This window comes from Aotus nancymaae, unplaced genomic scaffold, assembly GCF_030222135.1.
Source record: "Aotus nancymaae isolate 86718 unplaced genomic scaffold, 86718_ANA_hifiasm-v0.15.2.pri h1tg000076l, whole genome shotgun sequence".
In the NCBI taxonomy this organism is placed as follows: domain Eukaryota; kingdom Metazoa; phylum Chordata; class Mammalia; order Primates; family Aotidae; genus Aotus; species Aotus nancymaae.
Genome location: NW_026988491.1, coordinates 25,833,354 through 25,851,043, shown reverse-complemented (window position 1 = coordinate 25,851,043; position 17,690 = coordinate 25,833,354). Strand labels below are relative to the sequence as shown.

General features: G+C 57.2%; 1 protein-coding gene across 1 annotated transcript in view; it reads left to right on the top strand.

Annotated features, from left to right (window-relative positions):
* Window positions 1–17,690, top strand: part of LOC135271289 (GTP-binding protein 4-like) — a 45,112-nt gene that overhangs the window by 14,528 nt on the left and 12,894 nt on the right. Inside the window, exons 2-6 of the mRNA XM_064368311.1 lie at window positions 1,176–1,346; window positions 4,051–4,154; window positions 4,236–5,492; window positions 11,442–11,657; window positions 11,955–12,043. Coding sequence (XP_064224381.1) covers window positions 1,203–1,346; window positions 4,051–4,154; window positions 4,236–4,416 — 429 coding nt within the window. The 5' untranslated portion in view covers window positions 1,176–1,202 and the 3' untranslated portion in view covers window positions 4,417–5,492; window positions 11,442–11,657; window positions 11,955–12,043. The remainder of the gene's footprint in view (window positions 1–1,175; window positions 1,347–4,050; window positions 4,155–4,235; window positions 5,493–11,441; window positions 11,658–11,954; window positions 12,044–17,690) is intronic.

Sequence of the window (17,690 nt, the reverse complement as noted above, 5' to 3'; positions counted from 1 at the left end):
CCTTCCAGCTGGAGGGCAGCAGCACAGACTGTGTGCACCTCTTTAGGCAACTTTTAAATTGTCCTTCTGACTCACAGCACAAAGCTTCCAGCTGATGTCCCCTTTACTTTCATTCTTTATCAACAGACCTACTTTTGTGCCCCTCAACCCATGCTCTTTCCCATTTGGGCTCTTCCCTTCTCTTGATGAATTTCAACAGGGGCTGCACTTCCTAAACACAATTTAGGACACTTCCTAAGAAGCCCTGTGTTTGTCAGATGATCCACGTCTGGATCCTCTGCTTGGTTCAGACAATCCAGTCTGTTAGGTGGCTATGTGCTCATCATTGTTATGGAAGCCGTCCTTGTGCTCCCAGGTCCTGTATGTTGCTGGAATCTGTCCACACCAGCAGGCCAGCCTTACTTCCCATCTCCTTTGCTGGAAAGCCTCAGTCTGGGAAAGAGTGGCTATGAGGCCAGAAAGCCTTTGATTTTGTTTCCCAGCGTAATGTGCTGGTATTAAATGTTTATTTTTTATCTTTTAAATGATTTTAATTTAACCAAGCAATATTTTTGCATGGTTCAAAATTCAAATTGTACACAGTGTAATAGGCAGTGACCAGTCTTCCTCCCACCTCTTTCCCTGTCCACAACATTTTCTTTCCTGGAGCAAACGGGTGTTTGCTCCAGGAAAAGATGAGAATGGTGTTTTGAGAGATGAGAATCTTGGCCATTGATTTTAGAAGAAAATGCAAACAAAAGAAAAATGAAGGCCGGGCGCAGTGGCTCACGCCTATCATCCCAGCACTTTGGGAGGCCGAGGCGGGTGGATCACGAGGTCAAGAGATGGAGACCATCCTGGTCAACAAGGTGAAACCCCGTCTCTACTAAAAATAGAAAAATTAGCTGGGCATGGTGGTGCACGCCTGTATTCCCAGCTACTCGGGAGGCTGAGGTAGGAGAATTGCTTGAACCCAGGAGACAGAGGTTGCGGTGAGCCGAGATCGCGCCATTGCACTCCAGCCTGGGTAACGTGCGAAACTCCGTCTCAAAAAAAAAAAAAATTTAATTAGAGTAAAATTTTGTGATTTAAAATACGTAGTACCGTAAGGTGTTAGTGTTTTAAGATGGTTTCAAATAAATGGATCGGAAGTAGATACTTTTGACTTAATTATGTGTTATTTTCTTTAATCGTAGGACTTTATTGACCTGACGTTGTCGAAGATGCAACGGAAGACTCCAACTGTTACTCATAAACATTACCAAATTCATCGTATTAGACATTTTTACATGAGAAAAGTCAAATTTGCTCAACAGAATTACCATGATAGACTTTCACAAATTCTAACAGATTTCCCTAAGTTGGCCGTAAGTGACTTGGGGACTTCTCTGTTTATGTAAATATGAGCCTTCAGAGAACCAGTGTTTAACCAGTTTTGTGTACTCATTTGACGGAAAGGGAGACAAGATAATTGACTTAGACTGCTCAGTAAGTTAATGGCAAAGAACCATCTTGTTGAATTAATAGAAGTGGGAACAGAATGTGGGTTTTTTGATTCTCTAATATTCTCCCTTTTCTCCAACCAAACCCTGTCTAAGGAGGCCCAAAGCTACTTCGCAGGCTTTCTGTGTAATCCCTGGGCTTGTCTAAGGAGGCCCAAAGCTACATCGCTGGCTTTCTGTGTAATCCCTGCGCTTGCAGGGGCGAACCCAAGTGGTAATGGCAGCTGTGGCTTAGGAACACAGAAGCTGGCAGCTCACTGGTGCATCTCCTCCACCCTCTTTTCAAGGGTTTTTTCCCCTCTGGGCTCAGCTTGGATCAGTGGCGTAAAGTCCACCAGTTTGTGAGCTTGTTGCTTCATTAGCGGATGACAGTCAGTTCAGTACTGACTTTTCTTCTCGGGCAAGAAGAGATCACGTGGGGAGCTGTGCCTTTTTCATTAAGCCAGAAACCTTGAGCTCCCTTCTCTGCCACACATTGCGTTTGCCTGTTTCTTTTTTTTCTTTGAGACCGAGCCTCACTTTCTTGCCCAGGCTGGAGTGTAGTGGTGCGATGTCGGCTCGCTGCAGCCTCCACCTCCTGGGTTCGGGTGATTCATGTGCCTCAGCCTCCTGCGTAGCTGGGATTACAGGTGCACACCACCACGCCTGGCTAATTTTGGGTAATTTTAGTAGAGACAGGGTTTCACCATGTTGGCCAGTGTGGTCTTAAACTCCTGACTTCAAGTGATCCTCCTGTATCTGCCTCTCAAAGTTCTGAGATTACAGGCATGAGCCACCATGCCCAGCCTGCCTGTTTAGCTATAGAAAAGCAAGAGCAGAAACTGCTTGGCAGGCACTGCTGACAAAGCCTTGACTCCGCGTATAGGGCAGTGCGGTTGCGAGGTTACTTGAGGTTGTGAAGGGTGTGAGGATCAGCAGGACAGTCTTAAAGCCTCAATCTGCCATTGCCCTGGAACAGTCCCTGAAGGGAGGTGTAGGCAGAGAGAAACACTTGGCTTCTGTGACAGTACTTTTTATTTAAACAAGCAAAAATAATGGCTTACTAAAAGACACGTGCTTAAAATAAACAGTAAAAATTCCTGCTAGAGGACAGACACTTAGGTTGTATCTCTCCAGGGTTTGACGCAGTTGTTCCGTAGATGCTGCTCGAATGGCTGGACGGTTTCTTGGGAAGGGTAGAGAGTCCTGGGGGTAAAGAAAGTGATTAAGAAAGAGATGATTTAAACTGATCTGGTATTAGGAAACACTTGATCTTAGCAAACAACATATTTTGATCTACTTAGTATCAGATGTTTGTGGTTCCTTTTAAGAAGTTTTGTCGTTTTCATCCTCAGTATTATATACATCAGAGGTAGGAGAGTTCGGATGTATTAACATTCTATTATCTCTTTTAAAGCCAGGACTAGTTATCTGAGGACAGTTTCGGAGTGGAGAGTTAGATTAACTTGTCATTCATTGAATGCTTATTATCTGTCTGGTACGTTCTGAGCACTGGGCATAAAAAAGTGGTAAAGGCTCCTGTTCTGATTCTGTGGGGGAAAAGATAGTGAACGTGAAAATACATAGCATGTCGGTTGGATGCAGGGAAGCCCTGGAAGGGGACTGGGGAATATCTGCTCTGGGAGAGGGAATCAGGCCTGTGGTCAAAGCAGCAGCAGGTGCAGGGGCCTGAGGTCCCAGAGACCCTAGAGGGCAGGGGGAGGTGGAGAACATGGGGAGATGGGATTGGAGGAAGTGGTAGTCGGGTTGAGTTTATATGCGCTGGTGAGATACGAGACGCTGCTGGCCTGGTGATGTAAAATGCACTAGTCAAATACAGGTACCATTTAAATCTCTCTGAGATGACCTTGGAAGGGAATGTAGGAAGAAGGGTGCTGTGGGGAGCATGGATGTTTCGGGTGGAGCTGTGAGCAGGAGCCAGCACAGGACTTAGAGAGGGCAGACCATCTACCTGGAAGATGCTGCAGGCAGGATGCAGGGCCAGCCCCCATCGCTTCAAGAGGTCTGTGAGATACAGTGTGAGAGCTGGTCATTGGGAGGTCCTTGTGAGCTTGTAGCCTGTTTAGACGGAGTGGTGGACACAGAATTCTGGTGAGATTGGCTTCAAGATAGGGAGGAGAGGAGAGACACAGTGCCTCTTGGGAACAAAGAGAAGGAATTGGAAGGATTTGGGGGTCAAGGGAGTTTAAATTTTTTTTCCTATAGTTTGGGAAATAACAGCAGATTTTTAGGCTGATGGTAAGAGTCAGGCGGAGGGAAGGATTTCTGGTGCAGAGTTCCTGAGCAGCAGGAAGGGTGCCTGCAGGGTGGGGGCTGGTCATGCTGGGTCCCACAGCTGCACTGCCATACTGGGAGGCAGGTGGGTGGCAGCAGCCACCACTGGTGCCTGCATCCCTTCTGATGCTTGTTTTCCCAGAGGGCTAAATAGAGCCCCTGGCCAGGAGAGTGAACTGGGGAGGAGACGCTGCAGGCTTGAAGAGAGAGGGCAGGAAATTGTTCAAGTGTTGCTTCTATGAGGATGAGAAACTGCCGGCCCAGACTGACCATGGTATGCTTTTGTTTGTTACAGGACATTCATCCGTTCTACGCCGATTTGATGAATATTCTGTACGGCAAAGATCACTACAAGTTGGCTCTGGGGCAAATAAATATTGCCAAAAATTTAGTGGCCAAGTAAGGTACTTCTTTTACTGTGATGTCTTTTAAGTTATTAGCAAAAGTGAAAAGAAACCTAACATTTCTTCCTTTTTTAAGTGTTGCTAAAGATTACGTGCGGTTGATGAAGTACGGTGACTCTCTGTACCGCTGCAAGCAGCTGAAGCGTGTGGCCCTGGGGCGGATGTGCACCGTGATCAAGAGGCAGAGGCAGAGTCTGGAGTATTTGGAGCAAGGTGCTTGTCACGCATGCGCAGGAACCGTGTTAGTGTCCTGCTGACAGGATGCGTCCTTGTTGGGGAGTTACTCTTGAGATGTCTGTTTTGTCATAGTTTGGAGATGACATGGTCAGTTATTTCTCCTAGCTTTACCTGTGAGAAACAGTGCTATAGGCTTGTTTTTATTGAAAAAGTGCTAGCACTTACAATACGTACAAATTAATAGCACCCATAAGAAAGTTTATGTATTTCATATTTAATAGGTAAGGGATAGACAAATCATGAGAAAATGATGAAAAGTGTAAAAAATAAGATGGCTTAGAAACAATAAAACAAGCAAAAATAAGATGGCTTGTAGTTTATTGTTGACACTTTTATTTCAGAAGATACTTTTATTCAGTAGGACTTCTCTGAATTACTCTAGTAGGGTTCTATTGAAAGCACCACTTGCCTGCTTATTTGCGTGTCTTCTTACATGACAAATCATTTGGACTCATTTGGTTTTGTTCTCCCTCCTGCATCTTGCAAGTAATTTTTAACAAAATATGATATTTGGATGCTTTGCAGGTTCTTTCCTACAGATCTCTGTGGCCTTCATGATGGTCCAGGGGTGCCACCTTGGAGCTGTGTTTGTTACAGATGAGGTGGCTGAATGGCAGTAACCCATGCTTCAGCCAGAACATCATGGCATGCAGGCTTCAAAATACACTGTTTCCCTAATGTCGTCTTGCTGATGAGAATCGTCTGGACACTTCCAGACATGCGGTTGGACACCTTTGGCCTAATGAGTTAAAATATGGGCTTGGAAGGGCTGCGGACCAGGATTCTTAGTACAGCCAAACTTGGGAAATAACTATTGAACGTACTGTGTATGTATTATACCGTCTGCAACTATTTTCTCCATCACTGTTGCGTTATAGAAATTGGAGTAAGATTAATATCACCACAGGCCTCGACTGGAACTAAATTGAAAAGAAAATTTAAAGCAAATCTTAAACTTTCAGTGTCTTAATTTTTCCATTTGAACTCTTTCATAGTACGTCAGCATTGATCCCGTTTGCCAACCATTGATCCGAATACCAGGACTCTGCTTTTGTGTGGGTACCCAAATGTTGGCAAGTCCAGCTTCATCAATAAGGTTGGTCTGCTTTTTATTGTAAAGCAAATCCTCTGGCCATTTTACATCATTGCTACTATATTCTGACTGCGTGGGATTCAGAATGGCCTTGGTCATAATTTTGGCCTCCGAGTTGGTCCTTTAGTAAATACTCCCCTGGTCTGCAGGAGGCCCCAGTGCCTGAGTACATCTGAGTTCCCTTGGAGAGGATTGTCTTTGTCTGTATCTAGATTTATGTTACAATTACAGAAACCATTGCTTTTGGTTCTTGCGTGCCCTATAATTTCTAAGGAATTTGAGATGTGTAAGTGCATTTTTGTTGACAACTGGAGAGTTTTCGTGGGTGTTGTTGACCTGCCCTGGAATGGCGACGTCAGATGGGCTCCAGCGGCAGAGGACACTCCGAGCTGGGGTCTGCCCATCTGCAGCTGCCTCTGGGTGATCTTGACACACCTTGGTTGCTGTGTCAACTTTCACGTGAAATAGTATGTGGTCCAGCAGAGGGGCAAGGTGCCTTGTCTCTTTTTCCTTGGGTGTACTCACTGACTAGGATTCAAGTGTCACATTTAAGGGACTCAGTCATTTAGTGCTTCAGGACAATTTGGCTGAATTTGAGGGACCCAGGAAGAGGCAAAGCAACTTTAAAATGTGAATTTACAACCAGCCACAGCTCATGTGCCAAGAAAATTGTCAAATTTTATGGCCTACTCAGTGCCAAGATCCCTATATTTTTAATTAAAAAAAAATTTTATCTTTTTTTTTTTGGAGACGGAGTTTCGCTCTTGTCACCCAGGCTGGAGTGCAATGGCACGATCTCGGCTCACTGCAACCTCCACCTCCTGGGTTCAGGCAATTCTCCTGCATCAGCCTCCTGAGTAGCTGGGATTACAGGCACGTGCCACCATGCCCAGCTAATTTTTTGTATTTTTAGTAGAGATGGGGTTTCACTCCCATGGGGGAGTCCAGGGTCAAAAGGTGCCGGGGTGGCAACAGGAAACCAGGGTCTGCGAGCCGGTCCCGGTGGGGGAGTCCAGGGGCAAATGGTGCGGCGTGGGTCAGAAGGAGACCAGGCATGGTGAGCCGGTCCCGGCAGGGGAGTCCAGGGGCAAACGGTGCGGGGGTGGGGGCAGCAGGAAACCAGGGAGGGCGAGCGGGTCCCGGCGGGGGAGTCCAAGGGCAATCTGTGTGGACGGGGCAGAAGGAGACCAGGGTTGGCGAGCCATTCCTGGTGGAGGAGTCCAGGGGCAAACCGTGCGTGGAGGGGGCAGAAGGAGACCAGGCACGGGAGCCGGTCCCGGCGGGGGAGTCCAGGGGTGAAAGGAGCGGGCGGTGGTGCAGGAGGAGACCAGGGACGGCGAGCCGGTCCCGGCGGGGCCGTCCAGGGGCAAACGGTGCAGGGGGGTCAGGAGGAGACCAGGGACGGCGAGACGTTCCCCCGGCAGAGTCCAGGGGCAATCGGTGTGAGGGTGCAGGAGGAGACCAGGGTGGGCGAACCGGACCTGGCGGGGGAGTCCAGGGGCAAACTGTGTGACTGGGAGCAGGAGGAGACCAGGGAAGGCAAGCCGGTCCCGGCGGGGGAGTCCAGGGGCAAATGGTGCGGGGTGGGTCAAGAGGGAGACCAGGCACGGTGAGCCGGTACCGCCGGGGGAGTCCAGGGGCAAACGGTGCGGAGGGGCAGCAGGAAACCAGGGGAGTCCAGGGGCAAATGGTGCGGGGGTGGTGCAGGAGGAGACCAGGGATGGCTAGCTGGTCCCGGCGGGGCCGCCCAGGGGCAAACGGTGCGGGGGGGTCAGGAGGAGACCAGGGTGGGCGAGCCGGTCCCAACGGGGGAGTCCAGGGGCAAACTGTGCGACTGGGAGCAGGAGGAGACCAGGGAAGGCAAGCCTGTCCCGGCGGGGGAATCCAAGGGCAAATGGCGTGGGGTGGGTCAGAAGGAGACCAGGCACGTTGAGCCGGTCCTGCCAGGGGAGTCCAGGGGCAAACGGTGCCGGAGTGCCAGGAGGAGACCAGGGACAGCAAGCCGGTCCCGGTGGGGTACTTCACGGGCAAACGGTGCGTGAGGGGGCAGGAGGAGACCAGGCACGGCGAGCCGGTCCAGGCACGGGAGTCCAGGGGCAAATGGTGCAGGGGCGGGCCAGGAGGAGACCAGAGAAGGCGAGCTAGTCCCGGCGGGGGAGTCCAGGGGCAAACGGTGCAGGGGGGGCAGCAGGAAACCAGGGGAGTCCAGGGGCAAATGGTGCGGGGTGGGTCAGAAGGAGACCAGGCACGGTGAGCTGGTCCTGGCGGGTGAGTCCAGGGGCAAACGCTGCGGGGGGAGCAGAAGGAGACCAGGGTCGGCGAGCCGTTCCCGGCGGGGCAGTCCAGGGGCAAATGGTGCGGGGGTGGCAGGAGGAGACCAGGGACAGTGAACCGGTCCCAGCGGGAGAGTCCAGGGGCAAACGGTGTCGGGGGGGGCAGGAGGAGACCTGGGACGGTGAGCCGGACCGGGCGGCGCAGTCCAGGGGCAAACGGTGCACGAGGGGCAGGAGGAGATCAGGGACAGGGAGCCGGTCCCAGCAGGGGAGTCCAGGGGCAAATGGTCCGGGGGGGGCAGGAGAAGACCAGGGACTGCGAGCCGGTTCCTGCCCGGGAGTCCAGGGGCAAATGGTGCGTGGTTGGCAGGAGGAGACCATGCACAGCAAACTGGTCCTGGCGGGGGAGTCCAGGGTCAAACGGTGCGGTGGGGGCAGGAGGAGACCAGGGACTGTGAGCCGGTTCCTGCACGGGAGTACAAGGGCAAATGGTGCGGGGGTGGGGGGCGCAGGAGGAGACTAGGGACTGCAAGCCGGTTCCTGCCCGGGAGTCCAGGGGCAAATGGTGCGGGGTTGGCAGGAGGAGACCAGGGATGGTGAACCGGTCCCGGCGGGGGAGTCCAGGGGCAAACGGTGCGGGGGGATCAGGAGGAGACCAGGGACTGCGAGCTGGTGCCTGCCCTGGAGACCAGGGGCAAATGATGTGGGGTTGGCAGGAGGAGACCAGGGATGGTGAACCAGTCCCGGCGGGGGAGTCCAGGGGCAAACGGTGCGGGAGTGGCAGGAGGAGACCAGTGAACCCTAGCGGATCCCCTCGGGGGAGTCCAGGGGCAAAAGGTCCCGGGGTGTCAGGAGGAGACCAGGGATGGTGAACCGGTCCCGGTGGGGGAGTCCAGGGGCAAATGGTGCAGGGGGCCAGGAGGAGACCAGGGACGGTGAACCGGTCCCGGCGGGGGAGTCCAGGGGCAAATGGTGCGTGGTGGGGCAGGAGGAGTCCAGGCATGGCGAGCCGGTCCCGGTGGGGGAGTCCAGGGGCAAACGGTGCAGGGGGCCAGGAGGAGACCAGGGAGTGCGAACCGGTCCCGGCGAGGGAGTCCAGGGGCAAACATTGCAGGAGTGGCAGGAGGAGACAGGGGAACCCTAGCGGATCCCCACGGGGGAGTCCAGGGGCAAAAGGTGCCCAGGTGGCAGCGGGAGAGAAGAGAAGGTGAGCCGATTCCGCCTAGGGAGTCCAGGGGCAAACGTTGTGGGGGGGGGCAGGACGAGACCAGGGACGGTGAGCCGGTCCCCGAGGGGGAGTCCAGGGGCAAACGGTGCGGGGGGGAGGCCAGGAGGAGACCAGGGACAGGGAGGCGGTCCCGGCAGGGGAGTCCAGGGGCAAACATTGCGGGGCGGGGGCAGGAGGAGACAAGGGACAGTGAGCCGGTGGTCCCAGCAGGGGAGTCCAGGGGCAAACGGTGCGTGGTGGGGCAGGAGGAGACCAGGGATGGCGAGCCTGTCCCGGCGGGGGAGTCCAGGGGCAAACGGTGCGGGAGTGGCAGGAGGAGACCAGGGAACCCTACCGGATCCCCACGGGGGAGTCCAGGGGCAAAAGGTGCCCAGGTGGCAGCAGGAGAGAAGGCGAGCCGATTCCGCCTAGGGAGTCCAGGGGCAAACGGTGCGTGGGTGGGGGCAGGAGGAGAACAGGGACCGCGAGCCCGTCCCTTCCCTTGCCGGGAGCTCGGACAACGCGCAAGTGCCCGCTCTGCAGCGTGCATGCGCGCTCCTGGAAGAACCAGCAGCCCCGCCTCTACTTCCGGTTGGCTACGCGTGAGGGGCCGGCCTCTGAAAAGGTCATGGCGGTGGACCTCCGGCGACCTCACGCGGAGGTGTGTCGTCTAGGAGCTGCGTTGTCTTCTCCACAGAGCAGAGCCCGGTAACCTCCACCTCCCACTGCGTACTGTGTGCTGCTGGCTGGAGAAGCGTAGGTAACAAACTCCGACCCAGCACCGCATTTATGTGGGTCAAAAATAGAAAAAGTGTGTCCGGACCCTGAGGAGGTGGGAAGTTTCCTTCAGGCCAGGAGTTCAAGGGCAGTCTGGCAAAGTGGTGTGACCCCATTTCTGTAGTCCCACCTCAGCCTCCCAGCTACTTGAACCCCAAGGTTCAAGGCTGCAGTGAGCTGTGATCCTACCACAGCACTCCAGCCTGTGAGACTGAGGTAAACCCTGTCTTCAAAACTAAAAAAGAAAACTGTCCAAGCGAGTGACATTGTGGGACTGCTTAAAGAAAAATTGAGGCTGCCTGGGCCCTGTAATCCCAGCACTTTGGGAGGCCGAGGCGGGAGGATGGCTTGGAATCAGGAGTGTGAGACCGGCCTGAGCAACATGACAAAACCCCGTCTCTACAAAAGATATAAAAATTAGCCAGGCACAGTCCATGCCTGCCCTAATATTTTGTATTTTTTTGTAGAGATGGGGGGAGTCTTGCCCCCGTGTTGCCCAGGCCGGTCTCGAACTCCTGAGTACAAGCCGTCTTCTCACCTTGGCCTTCAGAGTTGTTGGGATTAAAGGTATGAGCCACGGCGCCCCACTTGGGTTAGGCTATTTAATAACGAAGTCCATGGCTCGGCTTGGTGGCTCACACCTGTAATCCCAGCACTTTGGGAAGCTGAGACAGATCACTTGAGGCCAGGAGTTTGAGCAGAGCCTGGGCAATATGGCAAAAGCGTGTCTCTACTAGAAACACAAAAATTAGCCAGGTGTGGTGGCACTTGCCTCTAATCCCAGCTACTCAGGGGGCTGAGACAGGAGAATGGCTTGATCCAGGCAGGCAGAGGTTGCAGGGAGCCGAGATCACGCCACTGCACTCTAGCTTGGGCAACAGAGTGAGACTCCATCTCAAAAAAAAAAAAAAAAAAAAACCCCTAAAGAAGAAATGTCTACTTCTGGGGGTTGTGCGGGGGACTGCTGACAGAACTGGAAAAGCTTTCTTCAGGTGGGGTGGGTTGTTTGTTTTGAGATGGAGTCTGGCTCTCTCACCCAGGCTGGAGTGCAGTGGCACAATTTTGGCTCACTACAACCTCCTCCTCCCCCTCTTCAGGTTCAAACAGTTCCCATGTCTTAGCCTCCTAAGTAGCTGAGATTACAGGCATGTGCCACCACACCAGCTAGTCTTTTTTCAGAGACGGGGTTTCACCATGTTGACCAGGCTGGTCTCAAACTTCTGACCTCAAGTGATCTACCCACTTTGACCTCCCAAAATGCTGAGATTACAGGCATGAACCACTGCATCCAGCCCCTTCAGGTGGATTTTGAGGCTTCACTACGATACTAGTTTCCTGTTTCTGCTGCAACAAATTACCACACAATTAGGGCTTAATTACCACACAATTAGGGCTCACGCCTGTAATCCAGCACTTTGGGAGAGTGAGGTGGGCGGATCACCTGAGGTCGGGAGTTCGAGACCAGCCTGACCAACATGGAGAGACTCCATCTGTACTAAAAATACAAAAATAGCTGGGCGTGGTAGTGCATGCCTGTAATCCCAGCTACTCAGGAGGCCGAGGCAGGAGAATTGCTTCAACCTGGAAGGCAGAGGTTGCAGTGAGCCGAGATCGTGCCATCGCATTCCAGCCTGGGTAAAAAGAGTGGAACTCTGTCTCAAAAAAAAAAAGCAACACAGATGTATTCCCTTACAGCTCTGAAGGCCAGAATTCTAAAGTCAGTCCCACTGACTCAAGGTGGGAGCAGGGCAGGTACCTTCTGAGGCTCTGTAGGAGAATGAGTTTCCTGGCCCTGGAGGCGTCCTGCACTCCTCAGCTGTGCTGCCCTTCTTGAACGACTCGAGGTTCCTGCTTCCATCACTACACTTCCCATCGCTCTCCATCACCTGCTCTGCTCTGATAAGGATCTGGGTGAGTACATCAACCCCACTGTGACAAGCCAGAATAATCTTTCTTGCCAAAAATCCTTAACTTCATTATATCTGCAAAGTCCCTTTTACCATATGAGGTCATGATCACCAGTTCCTGGGATTAGGTTATGAGCATCTTGTGGGGTCACTGTCAGCCTATTACAGGTATGCTGCAAAACTATTACACCTTCCTTGTGTTTCAGTGATTGGGAGAAAAAGGGTTGGGATTTTTGCTTTGGGGTTCCTCTTAAACCTTGTTTTTTTCTTTTTTGAGATGGAGTCTTGCTCTTTTGCACAGGCTGGCTGTGGTCTCCGTTCCCTGCAACGTTTGTCTCCTGGATTCAAGTGATTCTTCTACCTCAACCTTCTGAGTAGCTGGGACTACAGGTGCCTGCCACCATGGCTGGCTAAGTTTTGTATTTTTGGAGGAGATGGGGAAAGGGAGGGGGTAGTGCAAGGTGGGGGAGGGGACAGAAGTTTCTGCTATGTTGCCCTCAGCTCAAAGCGATCCTCTGGACGGGGTAGGTGCCGGGGTCTTGGGTATCTGGACATGGGTAGGTGCCGGGGTCCTGGGTCTCTGGACAGGGTAGGTGTCGGGGGGCCTGGGTCTCTGGAGAGGGGTAGGTGCCGGGGTGCCTGGGTCACTGGACAGGGGTAGGTGCTGGGGGGTCAGCGTCTCTGGACAGGTGTAGCTGCGGGGGGCCTGAGCCTGGTTGGTGCCGGGGTCCAGGGCCTTTGGACAGCGGCAGGTGCTGGGGGGCCTGGATCTCCAGACTTGAGTAGGTGACAGGGGGCCTCGGTCTCCGGACCGGGATAGTTGCCAGGGGCCTGGATCTCTGAACGGGGGAAGGTGTTGGGGGCCTGGGTCTCTGGACGGGGGTAGGTGCCGGGGTCCAGGGCCTCTGGACAGGGTAGGTGCCAGGGGCCTGGGTCTCTGAACAGGGGTAGGTGCCACAGGTCCTGGGTCTATGGACGGCGGTAGGTGCCGGGTGGCCTGGGCCTGGGTAGGTACCGGGGTCCAGGGCCTCTGGACAGGGCACATTGCTGGGAGGCCTGGGTCTCTGGACAAGGGTAGGTGCCGGGGGACCTAAGCCTTGGTAGGTGTGGCGGTCCAGGGCCTCTGAACAGGGGCAGGTGCCGGGGTCCAGGTCCTCTGGACAGGGGCAGGTGCTGTGTGCCTGGGTCTGAACGGAGGTAGGTGCCAGGGTCCTGGGTCTCTGGACGTGGGTAGGTGCAGGTGGGCCTGGGTCTCTGGAGGGGGGTATGTGCCATGGGGCCTGGGTCTCTGGAAGGGTCAGGTGCCAGGGGCCTGGGTCTCTGAATGGGGGTAGGTGCCAGGGGTCCTGGGTCTCTGGATAGGGTAGGTGCTGGGAGACTAGGTCTCTGGACAGGGGTCAGTGCCGACGAGCCTGGGTCTCTGTACAGGGGTAGGTGCCGGGGGACCTGGGTCTCTGGATAGGGGTAGGTGCCAGGGCTTGGACCTGGGTATGTACCGAGGTCCAGGGCCTCTTGATTGGATCAGGTGCCGGGGGGCCTGGGTCTCTGGACAGGGTCAGGTGCCGGGGGGCCTGGGTGTCTGGACAGGGTTAGGTGCCGGGGGTTCAGGGACTCTGGACAGGTTAGGTTCCGGGGGCCTGGGTCTCTGGACGTGGTAGGTGCCGGGGGCCTGGGTCTCTGGACGGGGAGGTGACGGGGGCCTGTGCCTCTGGACAGGGGCAGGTGCCGGAGGCCTGTGTCTCTGGACAGGGGCAGGTGCGGGGGGGCCTGAGTCTCTGTACAAGGGTAGGTGCCGGGTTCTGGTCAGGGGTAGGTGTTGGGGGACCTGGGCCTCTGGACAGGTGTAGATGTTGGGGGACCTGGGTTTCTGGACAGGTGTAGGTGCGGCATCCTGGTCCTCTGGACAGGGGCAGGTGCCGGGAAACCCGGGTCTCTGGAAAGGGGCAGGTGCCGTGGCCGCCTGGGTCTCTGGATGGGGATAGGTGCCGTGGGGCCTGGGTCTCTGTACAGGGGCAGGTGCCGGGGGCCCTGGGTCTCTGGACAGGGACAGGTGCCTGGGGTCCTGGGTCTCTGGAAGGGGTAGGTGCTGGAGGCCTGAGTCTCTGGACAGGGTAGGTGCCTGGTGGCCTGTGTCTCTGGACAGGGTTAGGTGCCGGGCGGGGGCTGTGTCTCTGGACAGGGTAGGTGCCGGGGGCCTGGGTCTCTGGACGGGGTAGGTGCCGGGGGCCTGTGTTTCTGGACAGGGTAGGTGCCTGGTGGCCTGTGTCTCTGGACAGGGGTAGGTGCCGGGGGGGGGGCTGTGTCTCTGGACAGGGTAGGTGCCGGGGGCCTGGGTCTCTGGACGGGGTAGGTGCCGGGGGCCTGTGTCTCTGGACAGGGTAGGTGCCTGGTGGCCTGTGTCTCTGGACAGGGGTAGGTGCTGGGGGGGCTGTGTCTCTGGACAGGGTAGGTGCCGGGGGACTGGGTCTCTGGACAGGGTAGGTGCCGGAGGGCCTGGGTCTCTGGACAGGGGCAGGTGTCGGGGTCTAGGGCCTCTGGAAAGGTGCAGGTTCCCGGGGACCTCGGTCTCTTGACAGGGGCAGATGCGGGGGCGCCTGGGTCTCTGGACAGGGATAGGTGCCGGGGGTCCTGGGTTTTGGACAGGGATAGGTGCCGGGGGGCCTGGGTCTCTGGACGGGGTAGCTGCCGGGGTCCTGGGTCTCTGGACGGGGTAGGTGCCAGGCGTCCTGAGTCTCTGGACATAGGTAGGTGCTGAGGGCCTGGTTCTCTGTACAGGGGTAGGTGCCGGGGGGCCTAGGTCTGTGGGCAGGTGTAGGTGCCGGGGTCCAGGGCCTCTGTACAGTGCTACGTGCCAGGGGGGCCTGGGTCTCTGGACAGAGGTAGGTGCTGGGGGCCCTGTGGCTGGGTAGGTGCTGGAATCCAGGACCTCTGTACAGGGTACAGGGGTAGATGCCCGGGGCCTGGGTCTCTGGACAGGGGTAGGTGCCATGGGTCTTGGGTCTCTGGACGGGGTAGGACCTGGGGGACCTGGGTCTCTGGAAGAGGCAGGTGCCGTGGGTCTGAGTGCCTGGACAGGGGTAGGTGACAGGGGTCCTCAGTCTCTGGACGGGGTAGGTGCCGAGGGCCTGGGTCTCTGGACAGGGGTAGGTGCCGGGTGCCTGTGTCACTGGACAGGGGTAGGTGCCGGGGGGCCTGGATCTCTGGACAGGGGTAGCTGTTGGGGCCTGGGTCTCTGGTCAGGGGTAGGTGTCGCGGTCTTGTGTGTCTTGACAGGGGTACGTGCCAGGGTCCTCGGTCTCGTGGTGGGACCCGGTGGCCTGGGTCTCTGGACAGCGGTAGGTTCCAGGGGTCCTGGGTCTCTGGACAGGGGTAGGTGCCGGGGGGACTGAGTCACTGGACAGTGGTAGCTGCCGGGGCACTGGGTCTCTGGACAGTAGTAGGTGCCGGGGGCCTGGGTCTCTGGACACGTGTAGGTGCTGGGGGCTTGGGTCTCTGGACAGGGGTAGGTGCCGGGGGCCTGGGGGTCTGGAAAGGGGTAGGTGCCGGGGTCCTGGGTCTCTGGACAGGGGTGGATGCCGGGGGGCCTGGGTCTCTGGACACGGGTAGGTGCTAGGGGGCCTGGGTCTGGGTTGGTGCCAGGGTCCAGGGCCTGTGGACATGGACAGGTGTCGAGGGGCTTGGGTCTCTGGATAGGGGTAGGTGCCGGGGTCCAGGGCGTCTGGACAGGGGCAAGTGCCTGGGTCCTGTGTCTCTGCAAAGAGGTAGGTGCTGGGGGGCCTGGGTCTCTGGACAAGGGTATGTGCCGGGGGGCCTGGGCCTGGGTAGGTGCCGGAGTCCAGGGCCTCTGGAGAGGGGCAGGTTTCGGAGACCTGGTTCTCTGGACAGGGGCAGGTGCCGGGGGCCTGGATCTCCGAACAGGGATAGGTGCCGGGGGGTCTGGGTCTCTGGACAGAGATAGGTGCCGGGGTCCAGGGCCGCTGGACAGGGGTAGGTGCCGGGGGCCTGGGTCTCTGGACAGGGGTAGATGCCGGGATCCTGGGTTTCTGGATGGGGTAGGTGCTGGGGGCCTGGGTCTCTAGACAGGGATAGGTGACGGGGGCCTAGGTCTCTGGACAGTGGTAGGTGTCGGGGGTCTGGGTCTCTGGAAGGGGCAGATGCCGGGATCCTGGGTAACTGTATATGGTAGGTGCGGGGGGCCTGGATCTCTCGAAAGGGGTAGGTGCCGGGGGGCCTGGGTCTCCGGATGGTGGTAGGTGCCAGTGGACCTGCACCTCTGGACAGGCGTAGGTCCCGGGTGGCCTGGGCCTGGGTAGCTTCTGGGTTCCAGGTCCTCTGGACAGGGGCAGGTGCCGGGGGGCCTGGGTCTCTGGACAGGGGTAGGTGCCGGGCAGCCTGGGTCTCTGGACAGGGCCAGGTGCCGGGGGTCTGGTTTTCTGGACAGTGGCAGGTGCCGGGGGCCTGGATCTCTGAACGGGGGTAGGTGCCGGGGGGCCTGGGTTTCTGGACGGGGATAGGTGCTGGGTCCTGTGTCTCTGGAAGGGACAGATGCCGGGGGCCTGGGTCTCTGTACGTGGTAGGTGCCGGGGGGCCTGGGTCTCTGGAAGGGACAGGTGCTGGGGGCCTGGGTCTCTGTACATGGTAGGTGCCAGGGGGCCTGGGTCTCTCGAAAGGGGTAAGTGCCGGGGGGCCTGGGTCTCTCGAAAGGGGTAAGTGCCGGGGGGCCTGGGTCTCTGGACAGGGATAGTTGCAGGGGGGCCTGGGTCTCTGGACAGGGGTAGGTGCAGGTGGGCCTGGGTCTCTGGAGGGGGGTATGTGCCATGGGGCCTGGGTCTCTGGAAGGGTCAGGTGCCAGGGGCCTGGGTCTCTGAATGGGGGTAGGTGCCAGGGGTCCTGGGTCTCTGGATAGGGTAGGTGCTGGGAGACTAGGTCTCTGGACAGGGGTCAGTGCCGACGAGCCTGGGTCTCTGTACAGGGGTAGGTGCCGGGGGACCTGGGTCTCTGGATAGGGGTAGGTGCCAGGGCTTGGACCTGGGTATGTACCGAGGTCCAGGGCCTCTTGATTGGATCAGGTGCCGGGGGGCCTGGGTCTCTGGACAGGGTCAGGTGCCGGGGGGCCTGGGTGTCTGGACAGGGTTAGGTGCCGGGGGTTCAGGGACTCTGGACAGGTTAGGTTCCGGGGGCCTGGGTCTCTGGACGTGGTAGGTGCCGGGGGCCTGGGTCTCTGGACGGGGAGGTGACGGGGGCCTGTGCCTCTGGACAGGGGCAGGTGCCGGAGGCCTGTGTCTCTGGACAGGGGCAGGTGCGGGGGGGCCTGAGTCTCTGTACAAGGGTAGGTGCCGGGTTCTGGTCAGGGGTAGGTGTTGGGGGACCTGGGCCTCTGGACAGGTGTAGATGTTGGGGGACCTGGGTTTCTGGACAGGTGTAGGTGCGGCATCCTGGTCCTCTGGACAGGGGCAAGTGCCGGGAAACCCGGGTCTCTGGAAAGGGGCAGGTGCCGTGGCCGCCTGGGTCTCTGGATGGGGATAGGTGCCGTGGGGCCTGGGTCTCTGTACAGGGGCAGGTGCCGGGGGCCCTGGGTCTCTGGACAGGGACAGGTGCCTGGGGTCCTGGGTCTCTGGAAGGGGTAGGTGCTGGAGGCCTGAGTCTCTGGACAGGGTAGGTGCCTGATGGCCTGTGTCTCTGGACAGGGTTAGGTGCCGGGCGGGGGCTGTGTCTCTGGACAGGGTAGGTGCCGGGGGCCTGGGTCTCTGGACGGGGTAGGTGCCGGGGGCCTGTGTTTCTGGACAGGGTAGGTGCCTGGTGGCCTGTGTCTCTGGACAGGGGTAGGTGCCGGGGGGGGGGCTGTGTCTCTGGACAGGGTAGGTGCCGGGGGCCTGGGTCTCTGGACGGGGTAGGTGCCGGGGGCCTGTGTCTCTGGACAGGGTAGGTGCCTGGTGGCCTGTGTCTCTGGACAGGGGTAGGTGCTGGGGGGGCTGTGTCTCTGGACAGGGTAGGTGCCGGGGGACTGGGTCTCTGGACAGGGTAGGTGCCGGGGGGC